This window comes from Chenopodium quinoa, unplaced genomic scaffold, assembly GCF_001683475.1.
Source record: "Chenopodium quinoa cultivar QQ74 unplaced genomic scaffold, ASM168347v1, whole genome shotgun sequence".
Classification (NCBI taxonomy): Eukaryota; Viridiplantae; Streptophyta; class Magnoliopsida; order Caryophyllales; family Amaranthaceae; genus Chenopodium; species Chenopodium quinoa.
In genome coordinates this window covers 5,386,670-5,414,643 of record NW_018745024.1, presented here as the reverse complement: position 1 = coordinate 5,414,643, position 27,974 = coordinate 5,386,670, and the positions used below count along the sequence as shown (strand labels likewise).

The 27,974-nt window shown below is 36.0% G+C and overlaps 2 protein-coding genes across 4 annotated transcripts; both read right to left on the bottom strand.

Moving 5' to 3' along the window:
* Nucleotides 1–4,780: 4,780 nt before the first annotated feature.
* On the bottom strand, nucleotides 4,781–12,461 carry LOC110708365 (methyltransferase-like protein 6). 3 transcript variants are annotated; one of them, XM_021886481.1, is made up of 8 exons: nucleotides 11,428–12,458; nucleotides 10,218–10,327; nucleotides 8,229–8,440; nucleotides 8,037–8,125; nucleotides 7,440–7,542; nucleotides 7,131–7,273; nucleotides 6,751–6,876; nucleotides 4,781–5,137 (listed from the first exon to the last, which is right to left on the bottom strand). In XM_021886481.1, exons 1-7 carry the CDS (start codon nucleotides 11,647–11,649, stop codon nucleotides 6,778–6,780), a joined length of 978 nt encoding a protein of 325 aa, XP_021742173.1. In that variant the 5' UTR covers nucleotides 11,650–12,458; the 3' UTR covers nucleotides 4,781–5,137; nucleotides 6,751–6,777. The 3 variants fall into 3 exon arrangements, with proteins under 3 accessions (XP_021742173.1, XP_021742175.1, XP_021742172.1); XM_021886483.1 differs by lacking the exon at nucleotides 4,781–5,137 and having other exon boundaries at nucleotides 6,581–6,876; nucleotides 10,218–10,322; nucleotides 11,428–12,461; XM_021886480.1 differs by lacking the exon at nucleotides 4,781–5,137 and having other exon boundaries at nucleotides 6,581–6,876.
* Nucleotides 12,462–15,214: 2,753 nt separating this feature from the next.
* LOC110708364 lies at nucleotides 15,215–20,777 on the bottom strand. The gene is made up of 3 exons (XM_021886479.1): nucleotides 20,318–20,777; nucleotides 19,772–19,998; nucleotides 15,215–15,747 (listed from the first exon to the last, which is right to left on the bottom strand). Exons 2-3 carry the CDS (start codon nucleotides 19,952–19,954, stop codon nucleotides 15,475–15,477), a joined length of 456 nt encoding a protein of 151 aa, XP_021742171.1. The 5' UTR covers nucleotides 19,955–19,998; nucleotides 20,318–20,777; the 3' UTR covers nucleotides 15,215–15,474.
* Nucleotides 20,778–27,974: the final 7,197 nt, after the last annotated feature.

Here is a 27,974-nt window from a genome sequence, read left to right as displayed (position 1 = left end):
AAAGATGAGTCAAAGTGTGTTTAAACTAATATGCGTAAATTATTTTAAAGACATTTTTGAGTCAAAACAAATTTGCCAACCTAGAGTTGTGCCTTTTACTCCTAATGCACTGGTGAAGGATGATGACTTTGTGTTCCTTTCTAGTGATGTTAGTACTATGGAAATAAAAAAATGCATTTGGTATAATGGCTCCTATGAAAAGCCCGGAACCGGATGGTATTCAACCTAGATTCTTCCATAAATATTGGGATGTGGTGGGTAGCTCTATTGTTAACCTAGTTGCTAATTGTTTTAAGGAAGGAAAAATTTCGACTTATGTTAATGAGTCATATATTTTTCTTATCCAAAAATTGAGCAACCAGAAACTATGAATGACTTTAAACCTATTGGTTTATGTAATTCTATTTACAAAATTATCACTAAAATTGTTGCAAATAGAATTAAGCCTCGCCTAGGAGAATTTATTAATCCGGTCCAATCTAGCTTCATAGAAGGAAGATCTACTGATAAAAATGTTTTAGTTATTAAGGAGATTGCTCATTTTTTAAAAAATTGAACAAAAAAAACCTTATGGCTTTCAAAATCGATATTTCTAAGGCCTATGATAGTTAGGAATGGGGATTCATTAGAAAAACTTTAATGGGGCTAAAATTTTCTAGTTCTCTTGTTAATCTTATCTTAAGTTGTATCACTACTCCATCCATTTCTATTTAATGGAAAGGCGAAATTATGGATAGTTTTACTCCTTCTAGAGGGATTGGGCAAGGGGACCCCTTTTCTTTCTATATTTTGGTTCTTTGTCTTAAAATATTATCATTATATTAATGATAGAACAAAGAGTAGGTGAGGGTCCGATCAATGGATTCCTAGCTTAGTAAAATTGACAATGAAGCTAGTATCTCTCTCTCTCTTTTTTTTATTTTTTTTTATTTTTTTTTATGCCGACGATGTCTTTTTATTTTCCAAGGTTTCGATGGAAAAATGTGAGAGTTATTAGGGAGGCGCTTCTTGGTTTTGGTACAAGTTTGGGTTTGTTCATTAGTCCTACTAAGTCTAAGGTTATTTTCCCTCCTAAAATGTGCGTATCCCTTAAGAGAGCTATTCTTGATGCTTCTAATATTAAAGGTGCTCCTTCTTTTGGTAAGTATCTAGGAGTGAATATTAGTCCTAATAGACTTAGGAAATTAGATTATGTGGATCTCCTTAATAAAACTAAAAATAGAATAAAAGGATGGCAAGCTAAGCTTCTTAACATAGCCAGAAGATGCATGTACCTTAATTATTCGTTCTTAATTCTAATCCCCTTTATGTTATGCAAACTACTTTGCTTCCCAATGTTATTATTGATGATTTGGAGAGGAGTTGTATATAGGCGTTTCCTTTGGAATAAGGTGGATAGAACCCATTATCTTCCTAGAATTAATTAAGGGCTTGTTTGGTTCACCTTATTTTTGCCGATCTGATCTGATCTAAATGACATATTTGACCAATCTATGACCTTAAATGTACGAAAACTATACGGAAAAAATGTATCAAGTAGGGTCTTGTTAGATTCGTTATAATGTTTATTTTATTAATATGGGATTTTCATATTTTTTTTTCATTATGAAATCAAAGATATTCAGCGATAAAAAAAACTGCACCTAAAACGATGATATGATCTGAACTTATTTTTTCTGATCTGATCTGAACTTAAATAAGGCGAACTAAACAAGACCTGAATGGGAAAATGTTTGTCTTCCTTCCGGTTTGGGGGGTCTTGGAATGCATAACTAATATGTCTATTTTATATAGTGTTTTACCCCCGTCCCTTGGTCATAATTGGTAATGTTTTTGGCTCTTTAGAGCCACTTTTATTACTAATTGGTGTTTTCTAGTGTTTTCGTAGTTTTGGTTGAGTTTTGTAGGAAATTGCACATCTGAAGCATTTTCCCGGGATTTATGAAGTGACTACGAGCATTGGAGGAGCACGACCATTATACCGAGGCATTTGGACCAAGAAGTAAAGCCCCAAGGAGGAAATTTAGTTTGGGCCGAAGTAATAGCTCAAATAAGAAGACCAAGTTGCCCAAGTATCTTCGCCCGACCCAAGGTGTTCGCCAGGAGGCGCGCTCGACTGGGCAGGGCGGAAGAACATGAGTCGCCCAATCTCGCGCCCGGTCGGGCGCGAGAAGAGCCCTGATGAAGAAAAAGGCGCGCCCGACCGGGCGCGTGTTTTTGGAGGATGATTAGGCTCAATTTTAGTTCGTTTAAGTTTAGGATTTTCGAGTTTATATACGTTTTTGTTAAGCAAGTTTAGTACCTCTTCTTTTAGTTTTCTCTCTCTACAACTCTACAGCTTTGTTCTTAATTCAATTCATTATTTCCGTTAATTTTGGTAACGATTTCTTCTTTATTATATTCAATAATTTAATTCCTTTATTTCATCATGTCTTGTTTAATTGCTTTGATTAGTTTACATTTAATTATGAGTAAGTAGTTTTCTTTCTAGGGTTTATGGGGATCCATAAATAATATGAAGGGGTAATTTATTGTTGTTAATTATCAATGCTTGATTAATTTCCTATTGATTGATTTAATGCTATGCAATATTGACGAGATTTAAGGCCTGATTTAATTGTATGAGTTATGCAATATTGATTCAAGATTCGAGAGATGAAAATTGATGTTTAGGCTTAGTTTCAATAGGCGGACTGATTTATAAATGGTTAAGTCGAAATTCGAGAGATGAGATTTAATCCCGGTAAACTAACTCTGTGATTGTAATACGTAGCAAAAGCCTTTTATGATCTGATTAATTGATGCATTGATGATTGATTATTGTGTTTTACCCTGGAATATTATTTATTGGTGAACCTATGCCCTAGGCTTTAATTAATTGATTTCTTCCTATTTTTATCTCCCTTAATTTAATTCCTTATATCTATAATTTATTTACTTTATAATTTAGATTATTTTAATTAATTAGGAATAGGAAGATTGGTTTCCCTGTGGTTCGACCCTTCTTCCCTATCTGTATAGTTAGTGGAATCTAGGAATTATTTTTGATTGGTGATACGACTTTAGCCTGTCAGTAACTTTAGAAATTGGAACCTTGCTTTTATGGATAAACTTGGGTGGAGGATTAGCATTCCTAATATTAATGACTCTCCTCTTTAGAGAGATATTCTAAAAGGAAAAGAGTTGCTCATGAAGCCATGAAGGGTATCTCTTATAGAATTGGGAATAATGGGGAGGATATTTGTATTTGGTACCATCATTGGGTGGGTGACAAATTAAACCCATTTATTTAACCATCAACAACCCCATTCCGGATTCTATTGCTCATTGGAGGGTTAATCACATTGTTGGTAACGGAATGTGGAATACTAATGAAATAAAACATATCATTTAGGACCATCTTTCATCTTTGCAAGCTACTTGAGAGTATTCCTTTTCTTAGAGTGGCTTCAGTCGAAGACCCCTTTGTTTGGGAATCAAATCTAATGGTCAATTCACTATCCGTAGTGCTTATAATTTTGCCTCTAACGACTTTGCTGTCCACCCCTCCTTTCATTCCCTCGCTTAATTAGAAGAAAATTTGGCATCACTACTAGAAAACAATCAAATTCCGACGGACGGGTTCCGACGGACACATAATTCCGTTGGAAAATTCAAAATCTCCGACGGAAATTTCTGACGGATTTATATTCCGTCGTAAAATATAAACTTTCCGACGGCTTTTTCCTAGTATCATTTTCGACAGAATTTTAATTCGTCGGAACTTTCCGATCAAAATTTCCGTCGGAACATATTTTTTAAAAAAAACTTTTTAAATACCCTAAGAACCCCTCTTCTCTGAATGTATTCCCCCCCCCTTCTCCTTCCCTCTCCTCCCCTCATTCTTCCAGTTCTCCTTCTCCCTCCTCCTCTCTTCTTCTCCGCCCCTTTTCATTTTTCCTTTCTTTCTATTTCTTCTTCTCCCATCTCCTCTTCCTTCTTCTTCTCCCTTCTTCTTCAGCCTCCTCTTCTTCTTCGCCCCTTCTTCAGCCTCCTCATCTTCTTCGCCCCTTTTAATTTTTTAAAGAAAGTAAGGTCAAGGTCAAAACGAAGGTTGCACGGTCAAATTCAACCATGAAAACTCTAGATCTAGAGTTTTCATGGCCGAATTTGGCCGTTTTAACATTGTTGTTTTGTTTTAGGGTTTGGGTGTTTTAGGTAGGTGGATCTGGGTATGGGTTTGGTGGGGTTTTGGTTAGTGTTCGATCAGGGTTTGGGTAAGGTGGTGGTGTTGTGGATAGGTTAGGGTGGTGGTGGTGCTGTGGATCTGGGTATGGGTGGTGGTGCTGCGGATAGGTTAGGGTTAGGAAGTGGGTTTGGTTGGGGTTGACAAGGGCGTTTTGGGTGGTTGGAGGTGGTGATACGCCGTGCCGGTGGTGGCGCGGCGTATTTTTTTAATTCCGTCGAAAACTGGTGCCAAAAATTGTCTCACGACGAAAAATTTCGTCGGAATTTCCGTCGAAAAAGGTCGTTTTTCCTACAAACAGTGGATAAAAAAACTTCAAACACAAACGGAGGAAAAAAGAACTTCAAACATAAACGGTGAAAAAGTTGAAAAGTACCTAAATTTTGACTTAACTCCTTAATCAAACTACTTTTCTTTAGTGTGGATAGTATCCCAACTCACATCTACTTACCAAAAGTGTTACAATTAATCTGAAATTAGCATAACAAATTCAAATTGATTTCATGTTATAGATGTATTAAAAAGAATTAAATTTCCGAGAGATTAGTACGAAAGCAAGTTTCAGAGCAAAACTTCCCAGGACACGCATCTAATGGACATGAGAACAAGGCTCACTGGGACTAAGGGATAGATAACACTATCAAATTGCATGAAATGAAAATGTAGAGATGAATCTCGCTAGGAATTACAAGGAAAACCAGTTGAACAACAGCATTACATTGTCAACTTATATCGTAAGGATCATTGCAAAACCAAATTCTGTTGTAAGAGCAACAGCTAAGTGTTTAGAATTGGTAATGTAATATCATTATCATCATTTTCTAGTTCCCAAGTTCCCTTTTCAAGGAAATCAACAGCCGGACAGAACTAAGTCGGACTCCATAGCAGGGAATTCACTCCTGTTTTTGGTACCTGTCAAGTATATCAGATATTTTCTCAAGTAGCACAGACATAATAAGATTCTAAAATACTGAAATGCAGTTAAACTCGAAACTATACACAAACAAAATACTGCCATGAGCAACTTGGAAGGATTCAGCATGATAGGTCGTTTGGTTCATACGGGGTAATTGGAATGGAATGAACAAAGGGAAAGACAAGGAATGGAATGAAAATACCTAAAATTTTGTATGTTGTTTGTTTTGAAAACAAAGGGAATGAAACCCACCATTCCCACCACCACACCACCACCACACTGAAAGCTTCGCTCTCCAACGTTTTCAGCCACCAAACCACTTGTCAGCCCCGCGGCCCTCGCCCCTCGCAAAACCTCCCTCGGTCTGGAAAAACTTCTCCCCGAAAAAACCCTAGAAAGTAAAAACCAATGAGGGAGGTGCGATAACCTCCGGTGAGGGTTGAGGGAGGTGCGACAACCTCTGACGAGGGTTGAGGGAGGTGCAAATAAGGGCAGCGTGTTCCGACGAGGGGTCTATGAAGATTGTCAATCGAAATTGAACTTCAATCAATTGAAAGAGGGGCAGCGATTTGGGAGGAGCAACAACCTCCAACGAGGGTTGACGGAGGTACGAACATGGGCAGTGTGCGACATAGGGTCTACGAAGATTTTCAAGGTCAGCGAGTGGTGTAGGAGGATGACCGACAGCCAAGGGATTGTTTTTGCGGGGGAGGGGACAGGTGGCGAGGGTCGGGGTAGGGGCGACGGGGTTGGGGGAGGGGCGGCGAGGGTCGGGGGCGAAGGTGGTTGGGTTTTTCGGTGGTGTGGATACATAAGAAGGTGGTGATGTGGTGGTGTGGTGGTGGGGAATGGGAATGGAAATCCTGAAGGGGGGTGGGGAATGGACTTAGAAGAATTTGGGGTAATGGAGGGGGTAAAGGGAATGGGAAAAAAACGACTAACAAACAGCAACAAAGGGAATTAGGGGGGTTGATTCCCTTTTCCTTTGATAAATACCCCCAACCAAACGGCGGATCGACAATATTATATAGTACGGTATATTGTATTACCAACTCTTACCTGTTGTATCTTGTATGTATAAAGCATTAATAACCAAAAGGCTCAAAACCTCAATCTTATACTTGTGTCTTTTCCGCTACCAATTATATATGCTTAGAACTTTTTCTCATATTTTTTTTTTTTAATTCAGACAAAATTTTTTATAATGATGGCCCAAGAAGACAGAGAAAATAGGGATAGATCTTCACTTAGCCACGCATTATACTATTGTATGCCTATTATGGCATTTACACCAGCAGTTACACAGCTAACAGAAGTATTAGCTTCTCTACTTCTACACAGCTAAAATGACAGATAAGTGCTATTGTAAATTTGTGATAGTTTAAGTCTATTGTAATGTACGATAAGCCATATATCAGCAGTAAAAGAACAAGCTGTGATAATTGATAACCATTTCTTAGTTAAAATTTAAAATTTTCTATGGCATGTTTTCTGAACAAAATTAAAATTAAAAAGCATGAAATTCCCAAGCTTACAAGATCTCTATCATCTTTGTCAAACTAATGTTGCACAATAGATAAGAACCAATTACTCCATGTAGTAATAATACCTTTGGATGGAACTTTCAGTTGCAGAATCACAATGGCTTTTGGAATTTCCCATGAACCCAAACTCTTCTCATGCTCTTTCCTTTTTGTCGATTGACCGACTTCACACAACAATATTCTAGCTCAAGCTGCAAAACATGCAAATAATTCTCTAGAAAATTAAAATTTTAAGTATAAGCAATGATGGAACAAATAAGCTACAGCTTTATTATACAACTAAGTTCTCAAAAGCAAGAAAAAAAATTGTTGCACCTATCTTCAGCACAATATTGAATGCTACGTTCACATATCAACTGTTTCTATCATAGAGAAAGAAATATTTATACTATACCAAGTTAGTAATATGAAATATATACAACGAATCCAAAAGAAATGTTGCTACCTCATTGAAGCCAACACCAACAAAAAGATTCCTCACACCATCCAGATCAAAGAAATAAGAGAGCGTTCCGTCTGAACGCATGTAATGCCTAAAACCCACTCTTTTATCTGGCTCAAACCTAAGCATGGTCATGTCATAAAGTCCTGCAAACCATCATCTATCATCAGCTTTAACATGAACTTTAGAAACTTTAGAATAATAGTACAGCAAAGAAGTAAAATGAAGCCTAATTTCTTAAAGAAAGAACCTCGAAACAGGTAAAATAATAAGCAAGCATTTAAATATGAAAATCTTACAAAGAAATAATACCGTAATCCCTGAAAAAGAGCAGGCCACCTGGCTTTAAGACAGAAAAGCATTCCATGATTGCTGTTGCCATCCTCTCAGGTGGAATGGCAGATAATGCAAAAATCTAATCAACATACAGTCAAACAATCATTGGAATTCCAAGAGGCACCATCCTACTCTTACAAGATTATAATGAATTTTCAAACTTAGTATTCCCTAACATTTATCATGGAAGCGTGTAAATACAAGTCCAACATCAGAAAACACGAATATTGACGAAATTTCCAAATGAAAGTTGGTTGGTTTACTTTCATTAACTAGATGACATGTTACTTAAAATATCTTCCACGCACAAGATATATTGCCTGTGCTGCATATCATACATGTCAATGTGCTAACCTTGGTTTGCATTTACACATTTTTTGCTATGAGACCTAACTGAAGGAACATTTTATTCAGGTTTTAGTATGGTAAAGGTTAGTGCACTAACCCCCAGAACAATTTTTAACTACGCCCTAACAATTAGCTTCCTTCAGCTTCTAATGTTTTTTTGAGAGGAGGCACTTAGTTTTGAACTCATGACATTGCTGAGAGAGAGTTTGGTTAAGAAAAAAGTACCAATGTGACAAAGTCCACTCCACCAAGGCAACACCTACTATTTTGCGCAGAAGCCAGATCAGTTAGTGTTCTTTCATTGTCATTGATTTCTGTAACATCAAAAAAGCAACATAATGGACAACAGTTTATAGAAGTATTATATATGGGGAAAAAAAAGAAAGAAAAAAAAAAAAACGACATCAATTATTCTACCAGAATCACAATGTACCAACTTTTCTAATTGCTTATTCCGACATGAATCACAAGCCAACCAATTTGGAAACGGAGTTGTAGAGAAATCACAGCAGAAAGGATGGAAACGCTCCATCACATGAATAATACCAGAACCTTCTAAGTTTTGCTTAGCTCTCTCAAGTGCCTCAACACTACAATCACAAGCATAAACACTGGTCCTCTCCTTTACTCTACAGAAGAAAAAAAAAATGATACAAATAAGAGTTTAAGATAATTTGAGGGAGCAATATGCTGCAAAATTAAACTAAATCAAGACTTCAGCAGATTAGGAGGGACTGGAAATCTTTATTTTCCACTAACTACAAGCCCTCTCATAAAAGAGTTGGGAACTTGGGATTGAACATGTATGGCAGGAGGGAACTTGGTAACATACTTATGTTCATGCAAATGTATAGCATTGAAAAGGTCCTGAATAAAATTATCAAAATCTAGGAAAATGATTAGCTTTAGTAATAGCAAAAGTGCATTAGAATTTAGAAGTCTAGATAATCTTCCCCATCTTCTCTGTCACCAGCAGGACATAACTTTTTGCTTGTTTACTGTTAGAGAAGAGGGAAGGAATGATAGTGAAATGGACCTCAAGCAATATTTTAACAGTCTATGAATATCTGAGTGGTGTACTTTAACCTGCTGAACATAAAATATATGAGGAGTTAGATGGTTAATAGAGAATAATCTTGAACAATTTGTAACTCAACTCTCATGGAGTACTTTCTATCTTTGGTGATTCCAAACAAATTACTTAGATACTTTGCAGAAAGCATCAACTGATATGCAAAATCATCGTCTCAGAATAGCAATTCATGAACAATAATAGAATGATAAGTTTGGCTAAGTCAAAGAAAGTATTGTTTTCAACAGTAAAATTTTGCAGCATCAGGGTGGGGAGTTACTTTGTTCTTGAAGAGCAAAGCACATAATGTGCAGCCTCAACCTTTTAAGCTTTATTCAGGAGGTCATTGATATAAACAAAGATTCATATCTTTCACCTCAAGCTGCTGCAATTTTGTTGTAAATAAGTAAATAATCGCAAAATATACAATCTTGCTTATCTGGCATATATCTCCTAACATAATCTATTTCAGAAAGTTCAACTCACTTTTCATTTAGGGGTGTTTCAGAAAGTTCAAGTCACCTTCAATTTATTCTAATTTGGCAACCTCATAATTATCTCCCCCCACCCCCCAACCCCACCCCTCTCTTATAATTGAATATTTACACCGTTCAACTGATTTGTTCTTACTTTATCTACCTATTTACTCCATCTGTATTTCTTTATTCAATTTTTATTTACACCCACTCATTTATTTTAACTTATCTTAGAAACAAGAGTCTACGGTAAGTTATTTGAGCATTCTAAAATGAAGGGAGTATGTTAAAAGATGAATGACAAAAAAGCTACCTACTTGCAATGTAATCTTAAGAGAGATGCCCGGGTATGCAATTGTAGAAAACATAAAGAAAGGTCAACGTTCTACATTCAAATTACAGAGTCTAATGGGAAGAATAGAAAAACACATTTTCTTGTATGAAAAGTAGAAACAATAAACTATCAACTGCTGCACACTTGAACTAATTTGCTTTATACCCCTTGTATTTCATGTTAGTAAATATTTGAAAGGTAATGCTTGTTAATTCAGCATTTCCATGTAAAATCTAGGGCTACTAGGTCAAATGCCTGGTTACTATACGCTTCACTTGTATCTTAGCTTGATACAAGCATGAGAAGCTTAAGAGACTGGTGCCTTGGTGCAACAAAATGATGCAAAAACTCTTAGCAACAATCCCTACTTGGAAATTTATTAATAAACTAGGAAGTTGGAACTCACATTCAAAGAGATATCTAAAGTGGGAGATATAATCAACAGAGAAGTATATTTCATGAAATCAAGAATCAAAGTTGCCAGCATGATTATGAAAGTTGGTGGAGATTATGAAAGTCATTACCGCAGTATTGGGAGAATTGTACTACCATTACCACATCCCACCTCCAGAACTTTGGAGTAGTCTTCACAAGAAAGTAATTCGGGGAATTCCTTCAGCAAATACCTTCTTTCCTAAACGCACACAAGCATGTTCAGAATCATTAATCATATAAGTAATATAACACCCACTCACCCACATAAAGTAATATTCAAGGATTACAAACACTACCATACAGACATATAGTCATATATAGATGACAAGAAAGAAACCAGTCAAAAATAAACAGTGATTCTCCAATCAAATTAGAAAAATCAATAATTACACATAAAAATTACATTTCAAACCCAAAAAGAAATACAATACAGCATCATGAACCCCTAACCGCACTATGTGCTGCTGAAATGAAAATCCTCTTGCATCATTATGTTCAATTGAAAGCAACAATATAAATGTCTATCCAAGTTTACATTTTCTTAAACATTCCCTTTCATTCCGCTTTATCTGCCCTTATAAGTCAAAATCCACAACCCTCTACTATCTCCAGATCAATATCCAACCCAAGTTTTTATAAAATCACTTGACACCCTTTACTAAAGCATTGGTCCAACCACGCCCCCTACCCAAAAGAAAGTCCCTCTCCCATTAACAATTAAGAGTGTGTTTAGTACGAAGATTAAAGATTTCCCTTACTCGAGATTAATTGATTCCTACCACTTGTTACACCTCCTAACCCAATGACAACACATCAAGTTACCCTCCCCAATTTCACTCCACTCAATTTTTTTTTTAATTCCATTCTGATACCAAACAATACATAAATTAAAAGTAATGATCATCATTACCCTTTCTATCTCCCAACTACATTCCATTTCATGTTTTGCAACAATACAGCTATAATGCACCCTAATCCTAAATACAAAACAAAAACCATTTCCAAAGGAGCATCAATTGATAACAAGTAAAAAAGAAAAAACTCAAACACCCACTAAATATCACTTAGAAACAATCACAATTAATTCTTAATCTTTCCTTTATAATATTCTCATGAGCAAGAACAAAACCCAGAAACACAAAGCCTTCAAAATCCAAATACAATTCAATAGAGAAAATCCCATGAAAGAACAAAACCCAGAAACACAAACCCTTCAAATTATAAATACAGTACAATAGAGAAAATCCCATGAAAAAAACTACAAGTTTCAATGATAATTAATTGAATAAAAGAGAGTACCTTGAAGAACTTGCCAGTGGAGTGACGAGAGTGAAAGTGGGACCATGCTTGAGGATCCTGAGAAGACGGAGAAAGAGAGGGTTGGAAAGGAGAGAGATGGTATGAGAGAGAAGGGTGATTCTCAACTTCAAGTCTGAGTTCCTCCCATTCGAAGTCTTTGGAATGATATTCATTTGCTGCTGCTGCTTTACTCATCTCTGTCGCTTGCTCTCTTTTGCTCATTATGTATTTATGTGCCGGATTTCATTCAATTTTATTCTAAGATATTACTGCTACAAATTATGGAGCAGGCAAAATTGTCCAGTTTTTTTTTTTTTAAGTTATTGAGTGGTATTACCTTTGTTTTTTTTTTTTAAAAAAAAAATTAGTCTAAAATACCCCATACGATGTACGAGTAGATTGAGAAGAGAAACAAGTAAATTTGATGAATTTGTTTAAGATATCACCTTTTTTTTCTTTTTCTTTTTTTGGGGACAAGAAGTTCTAATAAAAAAAAACAATTACACCAAAGAAAAACAGAGCCAAACTATAAGGATAAAAAAAGAAACGGTCGTTGTAGCACCTTCACAGCCAACCAATGAGTAGGAGAAACCCATTGACGAGGAACTTTGCAAATCTGACACGCTGAGAACTTCAAAAGAGCAAAGCTAATGTCTTGGAGTAACCAAACATAGGCAATATCTACAAAGCGTTAATAACAAACAACGGTGACAAGAACAACACAATTAGTGTAAATAAGGAGGTGGCGAACACCTATCCGAAAGGCCATATGAAGACCTCCCAAACAGACCTGCAATTCCGCTTGGAGAGCAGAGGAAGTCTGACAAGCTCTTGCACACCCACCCAACACTATATCCGAAGATGCCTCCCGAAGCCACCAACTAATACTAGCACAGTTGTCCACTGCGAACCAAGCACCATCAAACATAAGACATACATCAAGATCATCAAAGGGATCCCCTTGCAAACGACCAGTTTGGAAAGAAGAGGAAATAAGAAGGATAGATCTTCGTAGATATCACTTGTTACTCCGTATGATTTTGTACATCTTACAAAACTAAGTTACATAGCCATTTACAGTTGGGTAATCCACTATTACATTGTGACATTCATATTATAGTTTGTAAAATCATGTTTTGGCGAGAAAGGTCAAGTTATCAAGAATTGACTTTATTTTTTGACATATATTATTGACCAACTATATATGGTGTCCATAATCCGATGTTTTGGAAAGAAAGAAAAATATTCCTATCAATTGCTGCTTATCACTTTAAAACTTGTTTGTTGTTGCACATCTTTATAGAAATTAAGTCGTCACATGTTTTAAAGCACCTGAACAAATAAAATTACAAGAAATTTTCAAAACAAATAAAATTCATTGTTGAACCCACTTGGTGGCCACCTCAACTTGTTCGGTCATCATAAGTCTCAATCAACTCTTGTCCTCGCTTTTGTTATTAATAGGCAAGACTGTCTGCTCCCATCTAATTTGTATTCCAATAGATTTTGTTATTAATAGGCAAGACTGCCTACTCCCATCTCATTTGTATTGCCAATAGATATTTTCATTAAGGTTTTAGGTAATAGTGATCTGCATGCTTCTAGTAGTTAATGGCTGAGGTCGCGCCTAGCCAGCACTAGCTAAGGTTGCTGCTGAAATTGAACATTTACTATAACAAAAATGAACATTTTCTAACTGAACATATTTACTATAATTTTGAATTTCTCAATAATCATATGTTCATTATCATGCAGTACGATATTCATTCTTATAAAATAAATGTTCATTTTCATGTCGTATGAAGTCCATTCTTATAAAAATATAAATGTTAATTTTTTTAAAATTAATACAAATTTTTGTGTTTGTTCAGTTGTATAAATATTCGTTTTTATAATAAAGGATGTTCAATTAATATTAGCATTAATAATGTTAAACATTAGCATTTTGTTCATTATTAAAAAAACATATTGTTGATTTATTTAGTTGATATTAAATCGTATAGCTCAATTATATTGCAAGATATCTATTCAAGAGACTTGAACAAATGTATTTAACTTGAAGCTTACAAAAATGTTGATGAATAAGCAATAACATCATATGTTCATTTTTATTTACAAATGAAATGTTAGTTACATAATATTAAATGTACAATTTTTTTTTTCAATTTTATAGTCTCTTTATTTTACTCTTATATTATAAATATTCATTTTTATATAATGCAATGTTCAAAAATAAATGTTCATTTTTTTTTATCGTAAATATTCATTTGTTGGGTGCAATCTCAAGCGTAGCCTCACCCAAAAATTTGCGGCATGCTTCATCTTGAGGTAGGTGTTGAGCCTTGTTATATTATCTTGAAGGCCTTGTCTATGGCCCATAAATTTCAAGCCAAAGTAAGGGAAAATTAATTCTCATCAATTTACTAATCGAGGTTTCATAGGCAACTCTTCCTTGCCGTGGTTCTCCATTATTGCTTGTTTGCGTCAATAACTTACCATTGACTAGCCCTTAACCACTTCTTCGATAATACTCGGTTGCACGAGGTATCAGCTGCAGTTCAACTATGTATTGGAATTTGGTACAGGCAATTGCTAAAGTATACAGACTAGAATATGATGTGCATTACGATACAAGATCTTCAAATTGAAGGGGACAATCTCCTCGTTGTCAACGCAGTGAATGGAATTTGATCAACCCTGTGGCAGATTGATCACATTATAGCAGATATCAAGATCCTACTTCGTAAATTCCCCCATTGGAAAATTCGACATGTCTACATAGAAGTAAACAGAGCAGCAGATTGGATTGCAAATGTTGGCCATCTTGTCACTGACAAATTAGATATTTCTTTTTGTACCTCTTCAGCTTTGTACCCCATTCTCACCTCAGATGCTTTAGGATCATCCCTCGTGAAGAGGGGGTCCTAATTCTTTCCTTTTTTTTTCTTACCTTCCAAAAAAAAAAAAAAAAAAAAAGAATTGTCCAGTCTTTCAACTTGGACTTTTTTATCCCCCAATTTCTAGTTCATTTTAACGGGAGAATTCAAGTTAATCTCCTTTTACAATATATTATTTTATATTTATTTTTTAAATAATAAAAGTAAAATAGTAAAATGGCACGAAAACATATACATAAAGCTGTGAGAGGAGATTAACTTGGAATGTGTTAATCTCGGAGATTAACTGGGGCTCCTCCATTTTAACTTATCACCCATCATCGTTAAAACTATCAGGATTTCTAATCAATCAATGCTATATATGTGACCAAAAAAGGGAAAGATATTTGTTTAATAAACTAACTCTGGGTGTTTAAGCCTTTAAGGTGATGAATGTTAAATGCTGCTAATCTGGAAGTGATGATATCTATTTTGATTTGTTGGTACTGAATTTAGAGTAGTAAAGTTTACACATCAGAACTTCTAGACTTGGACTATCTAAGTGCCAATGTGCCATCTCTAGTTAGGGGTCTAAGCCGAAGGTTGTTGGTTACCACCCAACTAAAATTTAACCAAGTACTGTATTTGTTTTGTATATGTAATGTAACTTTTTTTCAGGTACAGGGGAGTGTTTCCCTCTAAAGTCTAGACCCTGGAGTCTTTACACACCCTCACCCCTTGCTTTCATAGAAATGGAAGGCACGCACTCGGCAGTGATGATGAAGATATGCCTTCAGGCCATCTAGCTGCAGGGAATCGAAGCTTTCAGCAAGCAGGTCGGAAAAAGACATGCTAAACTGCAATCTAGGGGAAGGGAAAAGGAGGGGGGAGGGGGGGGTAGTATACAGCAATTAATATTGAGGGCATTCCAAGAGCCCAACAAAAACCTTTTAGTTCATGATGTATGAGTTCTGACAATAATTTCGGAATAAGAAGTAAATTCTCTTATTGCTAAAAAGGAGGGAAACCCAAAAAAAAAAAAAAAAACATCAATATTAAGTTCATATGCATTCTGCTGCAATAACCTAAAACCTAAGAATTATGACCCACGTGCTGCAAGAACGAGCTTGACTATCAGGAAATTACACGGGACTTCCAATATCAATGATCCTTAACCATCTTGCTTCTCTGCCTCCTCATCATATTCATTTTCATCATCATCATCATCCTCCTCCTCATCTCCATCTGCATTATCATATATGCTAGGCAAACTGAATTTGTTTAATTCACTTCTTGAATCTTCTCTATCCGAGTAGTCAAGCCCAAACTTTGTGTCTCGATGCTTCACAAGGAGCCATCGTAATAGCCGATCTTCTTTGTTCAAGTAATGAAGCTCCTTGTTTATATTGGGTGTTGCCATCATGGTCATTTGCATCAGTCGTCCCTACATGTATAAAGCAAATATGTCGCATTTCCATACATGTTAAAGACTATTATCCTCATTCATCGGAAAACCAAAGATTCTGCATATAGCAAAGCTAGAACACATCTGAACATAGTGTGACTTCACAAAGAAAACATATCCAAGCTGGATGATAATAGTGGACAGAAAATCAGTGCATGAACAAATACAGTCTTTATTAGTCAGGAATCATTTCAGAGAAAAAACCTCGATATTGAAGAGACAGCAGAGTTGATACAACTTGAACTAGGGGAAGCAAATCACTTTGTTACAGAAGAGCAATACAATCAGAAATCATATTACTAAGATCTCCACCAGTACAAACAAAAAGACCAAATAAGAAAAGGGGATATCTCAGCCAACTGAGCTTAGTTAACCATCAAACTGGTACATAAACCAAAACTTCCCAAGAGTTCTACCTCAACCTAAACACCAACAAAGTTCTACTTCCAACCTCGCTTGGAAGTGAGTGTTTCTGAGTTTGGCGCCCCACTCACCCCCTCCCCTCCCCCTCTCTTTTTCTCTAAAAATCAATCCCACATCACAAGGGATATTCATCATGGTTTACCTAACTTTTAAGAAGCAAGATAGACATAATTGAAAATTTATACATTTCATAAATCTAATCCCTAGATATTGCTTTTGTTATCTTCACAAAAGCCTCACAAAGCCACCCTTTAGTTGTATAAAGCAGTATAACTGACCAGCTGTTAGTGGCTGCATGGTCCAGAATACTACTGTAAATGTTCAAGGAAATTAACCTTGTATAATCAAAATGTCTCATCACCGAAGCATCCAAATGGATCAATGCTCCCAAGCTTCTCACAATTATAGGACAAGAAAGTCCATAGCCTGAAATTAAGGACAGAATACCCTTACCCTTGACCCCTCTCTCTCTCTTTATTCTTCATCTTGCCAAGCCATACAGGCCCCATTACTTGTTTCTATAACTTTCAATGGTTCTTCATCTCAGTCTCTAACACTCTATTGAGATTGACTTCACACATTTCTTTGCATGACACTAACATAACTAATTGACTTGACACTATACCGTTTACCATAATTACCAACATACATAATGTAACATTCCTGGCTGACATAACTTGTTAAAAAAAAAGCAAGCATTATAAGCCCTCAAAAAGCTTTGTTGGTCTTATGATGGAGTTTAAGGCAAATACACAAGTTAAAGTTCACTTTGAAGGTTGAATACCCAAAGAAAGCTACTCTTCATAATTGGTTTGGTTTACAAACCCAATCAATTTTGTTACTGGCTCTGATGTAAATTTAATAAGACAAGTATTGGAATTGCTAGGATATTGCTACAAATTAAACCTAGACTAGTTCTATTCAGAGTGCAATACATTATAGAGAAACTAGTCTCAGGTAATATCTACTAACCATGATATCAATTCTTATTTTATTGAGTCTTTAATCTTGCAAAACCTTTAAAGGCTTTAATATAAGTTCAGGAAAAAAAAAAAGAAAAAAAAAAAAAAAAGAAGAAGTTACCAATTATCATAGGCTGCGGTTGTGCTACACGATACATCTTGATATGAATAGTGAACTCATTTTAATGATAATATGGACATATCAAGAATCCATATAAATTCATTACGAAGTATAACTTTCAATTTTCTAACTGTCAATATGTCCTTAAATTAATGGGGTAACTGCAAAATAGGCTGAACAGCTTGATAGATCCTAAAAAAGAATTGCACTCCACTTCATCTCTTTAATTAAACTAAACTGACTAAGCTTTTTAAACCAAATCCATGTGAACTTGTCAAAATACTTGACTGTGCTTAATTGTACTCCTGATCTTCACCATCAAATTACATCTCTTGTGCGTCAACTTGAAGGTCAAATTAAGCTAATTGAACCCAAGTACCAAAGTTTCTATCTCATTTGTATTTTCTCGAGCTGCTGTGTTTTTCTCTTCTACGGCCATATTGCCCAATTACCCTTAAACATCAACACTTAGCTTCTAGCCTTCTAATAATCTTTCTCCTAGGCCCTTGATGCCACTTGCATGCTATATATTACTGTTAACTCAATAACTCATGCATCAAGGACAACAATAGTGTGTTAGCTATAATGGAGATGCTGAAAAATGAATGAGACGTAGCATGGACCGTATGGTAATATCATTTGAGCTTATTCATATCTTGAGTATGAGAGTTATAGAATGGTGACTTACTTTCAGAAAATTTAGAGCTGAGTCTCTGGCTCTTTTAGGCAACCATGTAGCATAAAGCTATTTCCTAATTAGGGAAGCTAGGGGGCGCTTTTGAGGTCTTATAAGTTATATATAGGCCTAAAGGCTACTAATTGTAAACAATAAAATCAAGAGGTTTTGGCTTGAATTCAGTTTTAACAACCCTTGCTGTGACTTGTATTGAATTTAATGGTTGTGCTTAGAAAGAGACCCTCAAACCAGCAAGTTTAGACTTCTTATAAGATTTAATTATCCAACATGATAATTTTTCCTTTTACCAAAAAAAAAAAAACCATATACTTTTGGCAATCTTCAAGTTAATAAACATGAGAATTGAGCAAGATCTCCTAAAGGACTTGACCCTCACTCGTGATTTCATAAAGTTTCCCATAAAAAAATCTTTAGTGGAATGACTTCCACCACCTACACCCTCCCCTCTTCCCTTCCCCTTAAAAACATATAGAACAAGGGGGAAAAAAAAATCAAAAAGACGTACATGGAGTCATGGACACATGACAAGCAATAAAAACAGGGAAAGAAAACCTGCCAAGAATTCTTCACAAAAGCGGCACATACGTTCTTCCTTTGATAGATGTATCGAGGAAGTGGCTAGGCCTATTTTGGACACAAGCAACCTTGAGTAGTACCCAAAATGAGTACCAACAAATTCTTTATTGGTACCAAATTGACATAATGGCACAAATTAAGCCCCTCTTCTAACTGGTACCAAGAAGAAGTGTATAGGTGCTCTTAGTAGGGGTACCAAAGCACAACCTTTGTACCAATAACACATTTATTGGTGCCACTTAAAGTGACTTGTGTTCAAAATGGAAATAGGCCTCTTTTGATTTAGACAACCTCCTAAAGGATGCCTCCATGCAGTAGCAAGATGACAACCTAATTTCCTAAAGCAAGTCTAGACTCATTGAAAGCACTAAGGTTGTCACCCCCCCCCCCCACCCCATCCCCCTCCTTTCATTCCTTGACCTCCTTGGTTTGATCCTAATCTTTTTTTCTACTTCGTTTTTTTTTTGTGGTCTTTAACACGTAAACTCCTCCAAAGGTTAGTCTTGAACACATAAACTCCTCTAAAGGTTATATAACCTTTCATGCAAGATATTAACACAAAAAATAGTATGCAAGCCATATACATGAAAAAGAAATATAGATACTTCCACCTTCATCTTTCTTGATATTTTAAACATATACCCCTTCCATCCCATAATATAATGTCTATTCCTATATATATAGTCAAACTTTATAACTTTGAAACAGTCATGTAAAATATCCTTAGATTTGTCTCAACATGTAGTTTTGCAATATCAAATTTTTTTTTTAAAAAAAAAAATTTGTTATTATAGAACTCAAGATATTTATGATCAATGGTAAGTCTTGAAGACATATAAAATGAAATAAGCATTATATTATAGGACAGAGGGAGTACATTATTTCAAGGTCAACCCAATAATCTAAACAAGACTTTGGTAGATATCAAACTCAAGGAAGTTTTGGCCTTCGAACCAATGACATTATTGACATATGCCAGAATTTATATACCCGAAAGATTTACACAACAATCACAGACTGAATCATCATCAGATTAGCCCCAACAAGTGATCTCAAAGCTGGGAATTGGGCAAGTCTTCAAGCAGCAGATAAAGCAAATAAACATGATCAAAATCTCGAGGCAATGTGATCACTTCGACAAACTAATACGCAAAATCATACCACAATATTGTATTGTTCCAAAAACAGAAAGAAAACGAAGAGTCTATTAGTCTATATTATCACCTGAAAGTATCTTCCATCAAGCTTCTTAATACCATAACCCAGATGAACAGTTCCAGAGTACTTAATCTCGGTGAGCACGCCATTTCGAGCATAAACGTGTTTCCCGACCCGAGCAATCAATTCCTTCAAGGAAGGATTCTCCACTTGAGGTTTCAGTAATAGCACACAGTCATAGAGTGGCATGTTTGATACACTTCTCCTACCCTAACTACTGAAATACCTCCAATCTGTACAAAATGTACACAATAAAATCCCGAATCAATCGAAATCGAAACAAATGTTTAGTAATCAAAGTATCAAACCAATAATTTCAATCAACAACATTTTACTTCAATATTCATATACATCAAAGTATCAAATCCTCACTACATCGTTTCCCAAAATTGTAACATTTGAAAGCAACAAATGTATTGAAGGTTCTACTATGATTCGATAAGAACTATAAAATTTGCAATTTAACCTAAAATTTTAAGAACTTGAATTAGAATTCAATATATATTTGCAATTACTAATTAGACAAACAAGAAGTTAAATTTAGTAATTAACCTTTAAAAATTTGAAGAAGAGTTGTAGAGAAGTCGGGGAATAGGAGAGCTCGGTCCTTCCGTAGCCGGTACAATGTTGCCGCCGCCGCCGCCGCCGATTTGGTGGGAGTGTGAGAGAGGGTAGTGAGTTGGTCTTTCGATTTAAGCGTTTATTTCAAAAAAAAAAATAAAGAGAAAGTTTAAGACATTTTTTGTGAAACTTTTTTTTTATTATTATTTTTTATTTTTTATTCAAATGAGGATTACAATCCATGAAAAAATAAAAGGCAGAAAATAAAAAGCAAAAAAACAAAGAACACTACCTACGAAGGTACAAAGCGTGGTAAGGCCACACCCCTGTTATCCTCCTCTAAAATACAACTAAATTCCACCGACACATTATGAATGAATTCCAATTGAGAGTCTTGAACAACTCCGCGGTTGGCCAACCAATCCGCCGCTCGATTGCCTTCACGGTATACATGAGCTACCTTGACTTTCCATCTTGCATTATTTAGCAACTGCTGGCAGTAGATTATGTCATGGATATTTTCACCTCTTGGGACTTCTCTTTTCTGCAAAGCTTGAACACAGGCTATGTTGTCAAGCTGAACTTCTAGGTTTTGTATTTGAAGGTTTTGAGCCATCTCCAGTCCTCGAGTTAGAGCCATAATCTCAGCTCTATATGCTGTACAATAACCAAAGTTTGAAGAGAATGCTGATACTAGTGTACCATTATAGTCCCTTATGAGGGCACCACCTCCAGCAGGCCCCGGACAACCCTTAACAGCTCCATCACAGTTTAGAGAATACCATCCATAATCCGGAGCTCTCCAAGTGACATAATTTCACTCCTCTGCTTCTGATCAGTCCATTCCCCTGCATCATCTATAATGCTTCTGAGAGCTCTTTTTGCTTCTTCATACCTGACTTGAAGGAATGCACAGAAGTCTAAGGGCAATTCATTCCTTGTATTGAAGACATAGCAATTCCTCCACCTCCAAATCCACCATGTTGCCACAACAAAATATGTCGTCCAACTGTAATCATCTTGGGGGTCTGGATTTTTTAAGTTCATTGTAATCCATTCCTTCACATTACCATGATAAAATTTCTGTGCAATTGAAGGATCTAGCGTCTTTCTCCAAACCACCTGTAATACCCCAAATTTTCTAGCTAGTATAAACTTTTAAACTATAACTATATATGTTATTTTAATAGAATTTATAATTATTTTCTATTTTCGGATATTTTAAAAAAAAAAAAAAAAAAAACCTGATTTCAGCGTGAGATTTCTATCTCAATATTTCATTTGAAAAAAATAAAATAAAATAAATCTGATTTTATCGGTTGTTTCGGATTGAAACAAGAAAACAACTCCATCTTAATTTTAATCTTATCCTATATATGAGCCTTCTAGATACTTAATTAATCCCTATGTATAAATATACCACTCCATCCCAATTGCCGTTAGAAAAACCATTGAACCCTCAAGAAGCCATATTTTCCCTACTCTGTCTTGCATTGTTCTCTAAAACCCATCACTATAGCTGTCTTGGTATAAAGGTAAACCATGTTTCTTCTCCTCTTTCCATCCATTTAGATGATTTTAAAGGAAATCTTCTACAATATATATATTACCTCCTTAATCCATTGTATACAAATCAAAAGAATTGCAATACGAGATGGCAGAATCATGTTCACCAATATGGCAATCGATCGTCACTTTTGTTGTATTCTCCATGCCGATGTCGCCTACCCCTTTACTCTAATAATGTCTTGTAGTTGCAGGCTTTTAGTCAAAGTGAATTTTTTTTTTTTTTTGGAAAAAAGTCCTAAAAGGATACTAAATTTCATTAATGTAAGCCATACGGCATCTACAATTGACAACGAACGATAATGAAACGAATTTAACAAAATCAAACAAGAATTAATTGGGGAAGGGCTAAGAATCCAAATACATAAATATAACAATTCGGCATATTCTCGATTCGTTGTCTCATACAACTTTTTGAATGGATCCGTCGTCGCTTCGCAATTTTGTGAGAAAGTAAATTATTGTGTTGATTCCGTAACCCGAATCCGAGCCACAATCAATAGTAGCCCCGCACAACCGGAGACCAAATTAAGCACAAATAAAACCTTGTCTTGTACGAAAAACCTTGTCTTTCGAAGGAGATCGAAAAAACCTTATCTTGAGATAAACCCTTTCTTTCGAGGGAGACATTATCGGTGAAATCCGATGGAAGCCCCTTAAAATTAACAGGCTAGGGTTTTTTTCCGTAATTCAATAGTAATTTAGTCAAAGTGAATTTTATAGAAAAAGAAATTAATTTTGTTTTAAATAGTTAAATAAATTCATGCTTTAAGTTTAGTCACTTACACTTATATTGTTTCTTTTGACAACGTTACTTAGTGGATTCTAGCAAGGGCTATTATTGATCAATAACATAGTAAGACTAACTTAGACCTGTTTATTGGTTTATTGGTAGACGGAGGCTTCTAGGTGAACATTTCGGAGGTTATTTACCTTGAGATTTTACGCACGATCAAGGTAATTTTCAATGTCCATCATCTTTAAAATCCCGTTAGGAAATTGTTTTGAAATATTGCGTGCCAACTATGTGCTTATGTAATTATATGTGGTGAGTGTGCTATCGTATGATATTATGGAATCATATTATGTATTAGTTTTCTATTTTGTGTACTAGTATATATATTTTCGAAAAAATTGATTATTTGATATCGTATGAGTTTTTTTTTTAAATAAATAAGATCTTGGGTATTGGATGATTGATTATATATGATTGATGGTCTATATGTCAGGTAGGATGAATATGGTCTAATAATACTGAAATTGAAGTACTGTTACTTGGAATTAAATTGATTTGTGCAATACTTGTGTACAGTGTAATCGGATGATTTAATCTAATAAAATGTACAGTGAAATTTAATTAAGAAGGGAAATGAAACCCGAAAGGGTGAAGAACAGGTTGTCCACTAGTAGTTATGGTTGCTACTAATTGGTTTAATTTATTGTATATTGTTGTTAGTCTTCCTCCTAATTATTGGGTATTAGTGAGGGGTGTGCACACTAGGGACATTCTGTTTATTTCATGGCCATTTGGGGTTACGCGCGACCCTCTGTAAAGTAGGTGGTGACAGGGACTAGTCCCGCGTTCTCTTTCCTTTTCTTAATTTAGGTAATAAAGTATTATATGTGACAATTTGAACTTGGTTGAGTATTATAATGATTATGAGACTATATTATGTATAAAATGTTTTCGAACTAAAATTATTTATTTTACGGGATGGAGTTGGAATTACTCAGTTTATCTGATTTAGGGAGTTCTCTCTCTTTTCTTGTTTCTGATTTATTTTGCTGCTTGGTAAGAGGGTACTCGGTTCCGTATGAGGAGACGTTAGAATAATCACGTAGCTAAGACAATCTAGTTATTTCCGAATTTAATTATTTCCTTTTAACTATTGTTTTCAAATAATTGCAGTTTTGATGTAATGACTATTTTATTTTGCCACCACTTATTAGACCACGTAGTTTATTTATTATTTCATTTTTTGCTTTGCATTTATTTTCTACGAAAAATAAGTGTAGCAGTAACACTCTCAGAGTTCGATGGTTGGATTTTGAAAGTTAAAAAGGTTACTCTCATTGTTTTAAAAGACTCAAATTTTGGGGGTGTTACACCACCCTAGCTGCAAAACAGTCCCTAAGAATATGAATGGTGCTTTCTTCATTAGCTCCACAAATGAAACATTTAGGATCATCTGTCATTTTCCTTTTAAATCGATTTAGGTTCCCAAGCACTCTATCATGGAAAACTAGCCAAAGAAAGGCTCGTATTCTTTGCTGGACAGGGGCATGCCAAACTGCATTCCAACATTCATCATCAATCGTATCTGTTTGATGTTTCATAACCCTCATAGCTGATCTAATGGTGAACTTTCCTCTTACTCCTTCCTTCCAGTACATTAAGTCCCCCATGCTCGTATCCAGTCTCTGCTTATGATTCTGGATAATTTTCAGAGTTGTAGATCCAAGAAAGGGCTAAAAAATAGTCCATCTCCACCCTTCCCCTTCCTCCCACATGTCATGGGAAGTTGCACAACAAGTGTGCTTAAAGGTTGATCCGTGCACCATTTATGGTTCCAAAATGATGTTTTAGAACCATCCCCCGCAGCAATTTTAATTCCTTCCCCTAAAAATTGGGCATTTTTGGTAATCCCGCTCCACACATTCGACATTCCTACTTTGGGTTTAAACATGTCAAGGTCACACCTCCCTTTGCAATACTTGGCTCTTAAAACCCAAGACCACAAAGCATTAGGTTCCGAGAGGACCCTCCATCCAAGTTTGGTGAGAAAAGCAGCATTAGCTTGCTTTGCCGAGTGAATACCAATGCCTCCTTGATCTTTTGGTTTTTAAATCATTTCCCAAGAAATTAAGTGCACTCTCCTCTACTCGTCACTTCCTCCCCAAATAAATTGTCGAGTTTTTTAATTAATTGCTTCACAAGTTGCCTTAGGGATCTTGGAGGACTGCATCGAGTACATAGCCATTGTCGAGATTGTCGAATTTGCAAGAGTTATTCAGCCAGCTAGTGACAAATATTTGGTCTTCCACCCCGATAATCTTCTGTCGATCTTTTCACATAGGTGCTGAAATGTCTCTTTGGTCACGCTACTTGTAAGCGTAGACATCCCAAAGTCCTCCATAGCTTTCATTCCCAAAGCTGCACTTATATTTGCCTTCGAATCCTCTCCGATATTCTTCGAAAAGTAAACCCTTGATTTACTAAGGCTTACTTTTTGTCCCGATGCATCACAAAATCTTCTCAAACAATCATGAATGGTCTCTTCCTGTTTGATGCTAGCCTCTGCAAATAAAATGATATTGTCTGCAAAAAAAAGATTGGAGAGCATAGGTCCATCTCTGCTCGCTCAAATTGGTTTCCACTTCTTCAGAATTATTGCTTCTTCAATTACCTGATAAAGCCGCTCCATGCACATCACAAAGAGGTATGGAGATAATGGGTCGCCTTATCTAATCCCTCGTGAAGGTTTAAACTTAGGGGAAGGCTCACCATTCCATAGAACTTGAAGGGAGGCTGTAGTAATGCATTCCATGATTATCTCAATCATGAATATAGGGAGGTTCATCTGGATCATTGTGTCTCTAATGAAAGACCAACGAAGTCTATCATAGGCTTTATCTAAGTCTATTTTTATTGCCATGAATCCCTTTTCCCCCCTGCTTTCTTCTCATCATATGTATAACCTTCTGTACTATGAAAATGTTATCCATGATTTGACGACCCGGGACAAAACTTGCTTGGGTATTCGAAATTAATTTCGGAAGAACAGGTTTCAACCTATTCACAATAACCTTTGTAACAATTTTATAAGCAACATTAAACAATCCAATTGGGAAAAATTGAGAAGCAAGTTCAGGATTATCTATTCGGAATGAGAGAAATGAATGTCATATTCAAATTTTCTGGCAATTCTTTCCCTTCGAGAATAGGCATGATTGTTCTATACACTGTATATGCAATGATGTCCCAGTTATTCTTATAGAATAGGGCTTGGAATCCATCAGGTCCCGGCGCTTTAAGATCCCCCATGTCTTTAAGAACCGAATCAATTTTGAGCTTGGAGTAGGGGCGAGTAAGAGAACACCACACAGACATTGGTAATTCTGGAAATATGTCTTGCGGAACATCAAAGTGGTCTGGTTTTCCTTCCTCTTCAAATAATTTTGAGAAATACTTAACAACTTGGTCTCGAATCTCAACCTAATTATCATGTAGCCATTGATCATCATCACCCTTTAAGGTAACCACCTTATTTTTCCATCGTTTCACAATTGTGCTAAGTTAGAAAAAAGTGGTATTTCAATCTCCATTCTTGAGCCATTCAATGCGAGATTTTTGGTACCATAACACTTCCTCTCTTCAAGGATTTCGTCCAGCCATCTTCCCAGTTTCGCTTCCAATTTTATCAAACCACGGTCAATTTTTATTGCAATTTTTTATGCACACCCGCAATTCGAGCAAGGAGGGACCTTTTTTGCTTGAAAATGTTCCCCAAAACATCCCGATTCCAAGCTTGAAGGTCCGTAGAAAGTTTGGTCAGAGATCTCATTAAGTCACCTTCTCTATCCCATTTTTCTTCAACAAAGGATTTAAAATTCTCATGTGTTAGCCATGTAGCTTGGAATCTAAATGGCCTATGGACTGCTTGGAGAGGTACGAAACCATTCGGGGAGATAAAAATTGGGGAATGATCCGACTGGACAGCCGTCATGTGTTTCATCGAAGCCTGATCAAATCGAAGAGTCCACTCAGTATTGCACAAGGCTCGATCCATAGGTGCACTCTGTCTTGTTTCAACTGATTTTCCTCTTGCCCATATGTGAGAAGCACCAGAGAATTCGACCTCTAAAAGATCCATCTCCTCAACCCATTCATTAAAAAGTCTTGATCTCCTATCTGTTTCATGACATGATTTGTTCCTTTCCGAGGGATATCTGGTATCATTAAAATCTCCCGCAAGAAGCCATGGTTCATTGTGAGTTGCAGCAAAAGTCTTCAATTCTTCCCATAACTCTTTTCTTTTCGAAGGGTCTGGAGATGTATAGATTGCAAAAAAATACCAGGGCATTGCCCCTACTCTCGAAATTTCCATAGTGATGTGTTGTTTGTGTTTTAGAATAGGGTTCACTATCACAATATTGGTCTTCCAATACACCCATATTCCACCATTGAAGCCCATTGAATCAACTTTCGAGTACCCATCATATCCTAGCCAATTAGCTATCTTAACTGCTTGTTCTCCTCCCATGTGAGTTTCCACTAGAGTGAGCATGTTTGGTTGGTGAATTGTCACCAAATCTTTAAGCGCAGGGATGAAATTTTTACCTCCTGCTCCTTGAACATTCCACACCATGCACGAGATGGGTAAGGTATCTGGATTCAAGTTAGGTATACTATCCATCATATCAACTGGTATTGATGAGAGAGTAGATACATATGCCATCCTAAGCAAGTTCAGCAAACGCTAAAATTCATTGGGAATTCTCGTTGTTACCACCAAATCCCGGGGGTTCGAGATCGCACGTTCCACACTCAATCAAACAAATTTATTAACAAACACCTTCCACACCAAGAATAATGATAAGTAAGAGTTCGGTCCACAAGGAACGGGATATGGTTGCTAAAGATCTTAACACTTAAGCTAATTCAAAGTCTATGTCAATTGGGATTTGTCAAGTAGACAAACAAACTATGATTCTAAATCGATGGATTAAAGACACTAGGGAATGGGATCCACTCAACCAAGGCAATTAGGCAAACGGGGAGTAAAATAGACAAGGTATAGCAAGGACAATATGTAAAATCAACCTCATGCAATGAGAAAACAACTCACACTACTAAAATTAGATTCCTCATTAGTCTAGCAATAGATGATACATAATCAAATTGCTATAAGTAAAGACATACTCAATTTACATTCCCATGTCAAACTAAGCATATCATGCTATCAAGCTCCTAAGTCAAGGGTATCTAATCCTATCATGAAGAACTAACAAGCAATCTCATATAATCAATTTAATTGCAATACAAACATCAATGCTTCTCCCACATTTGCATAATTAACCC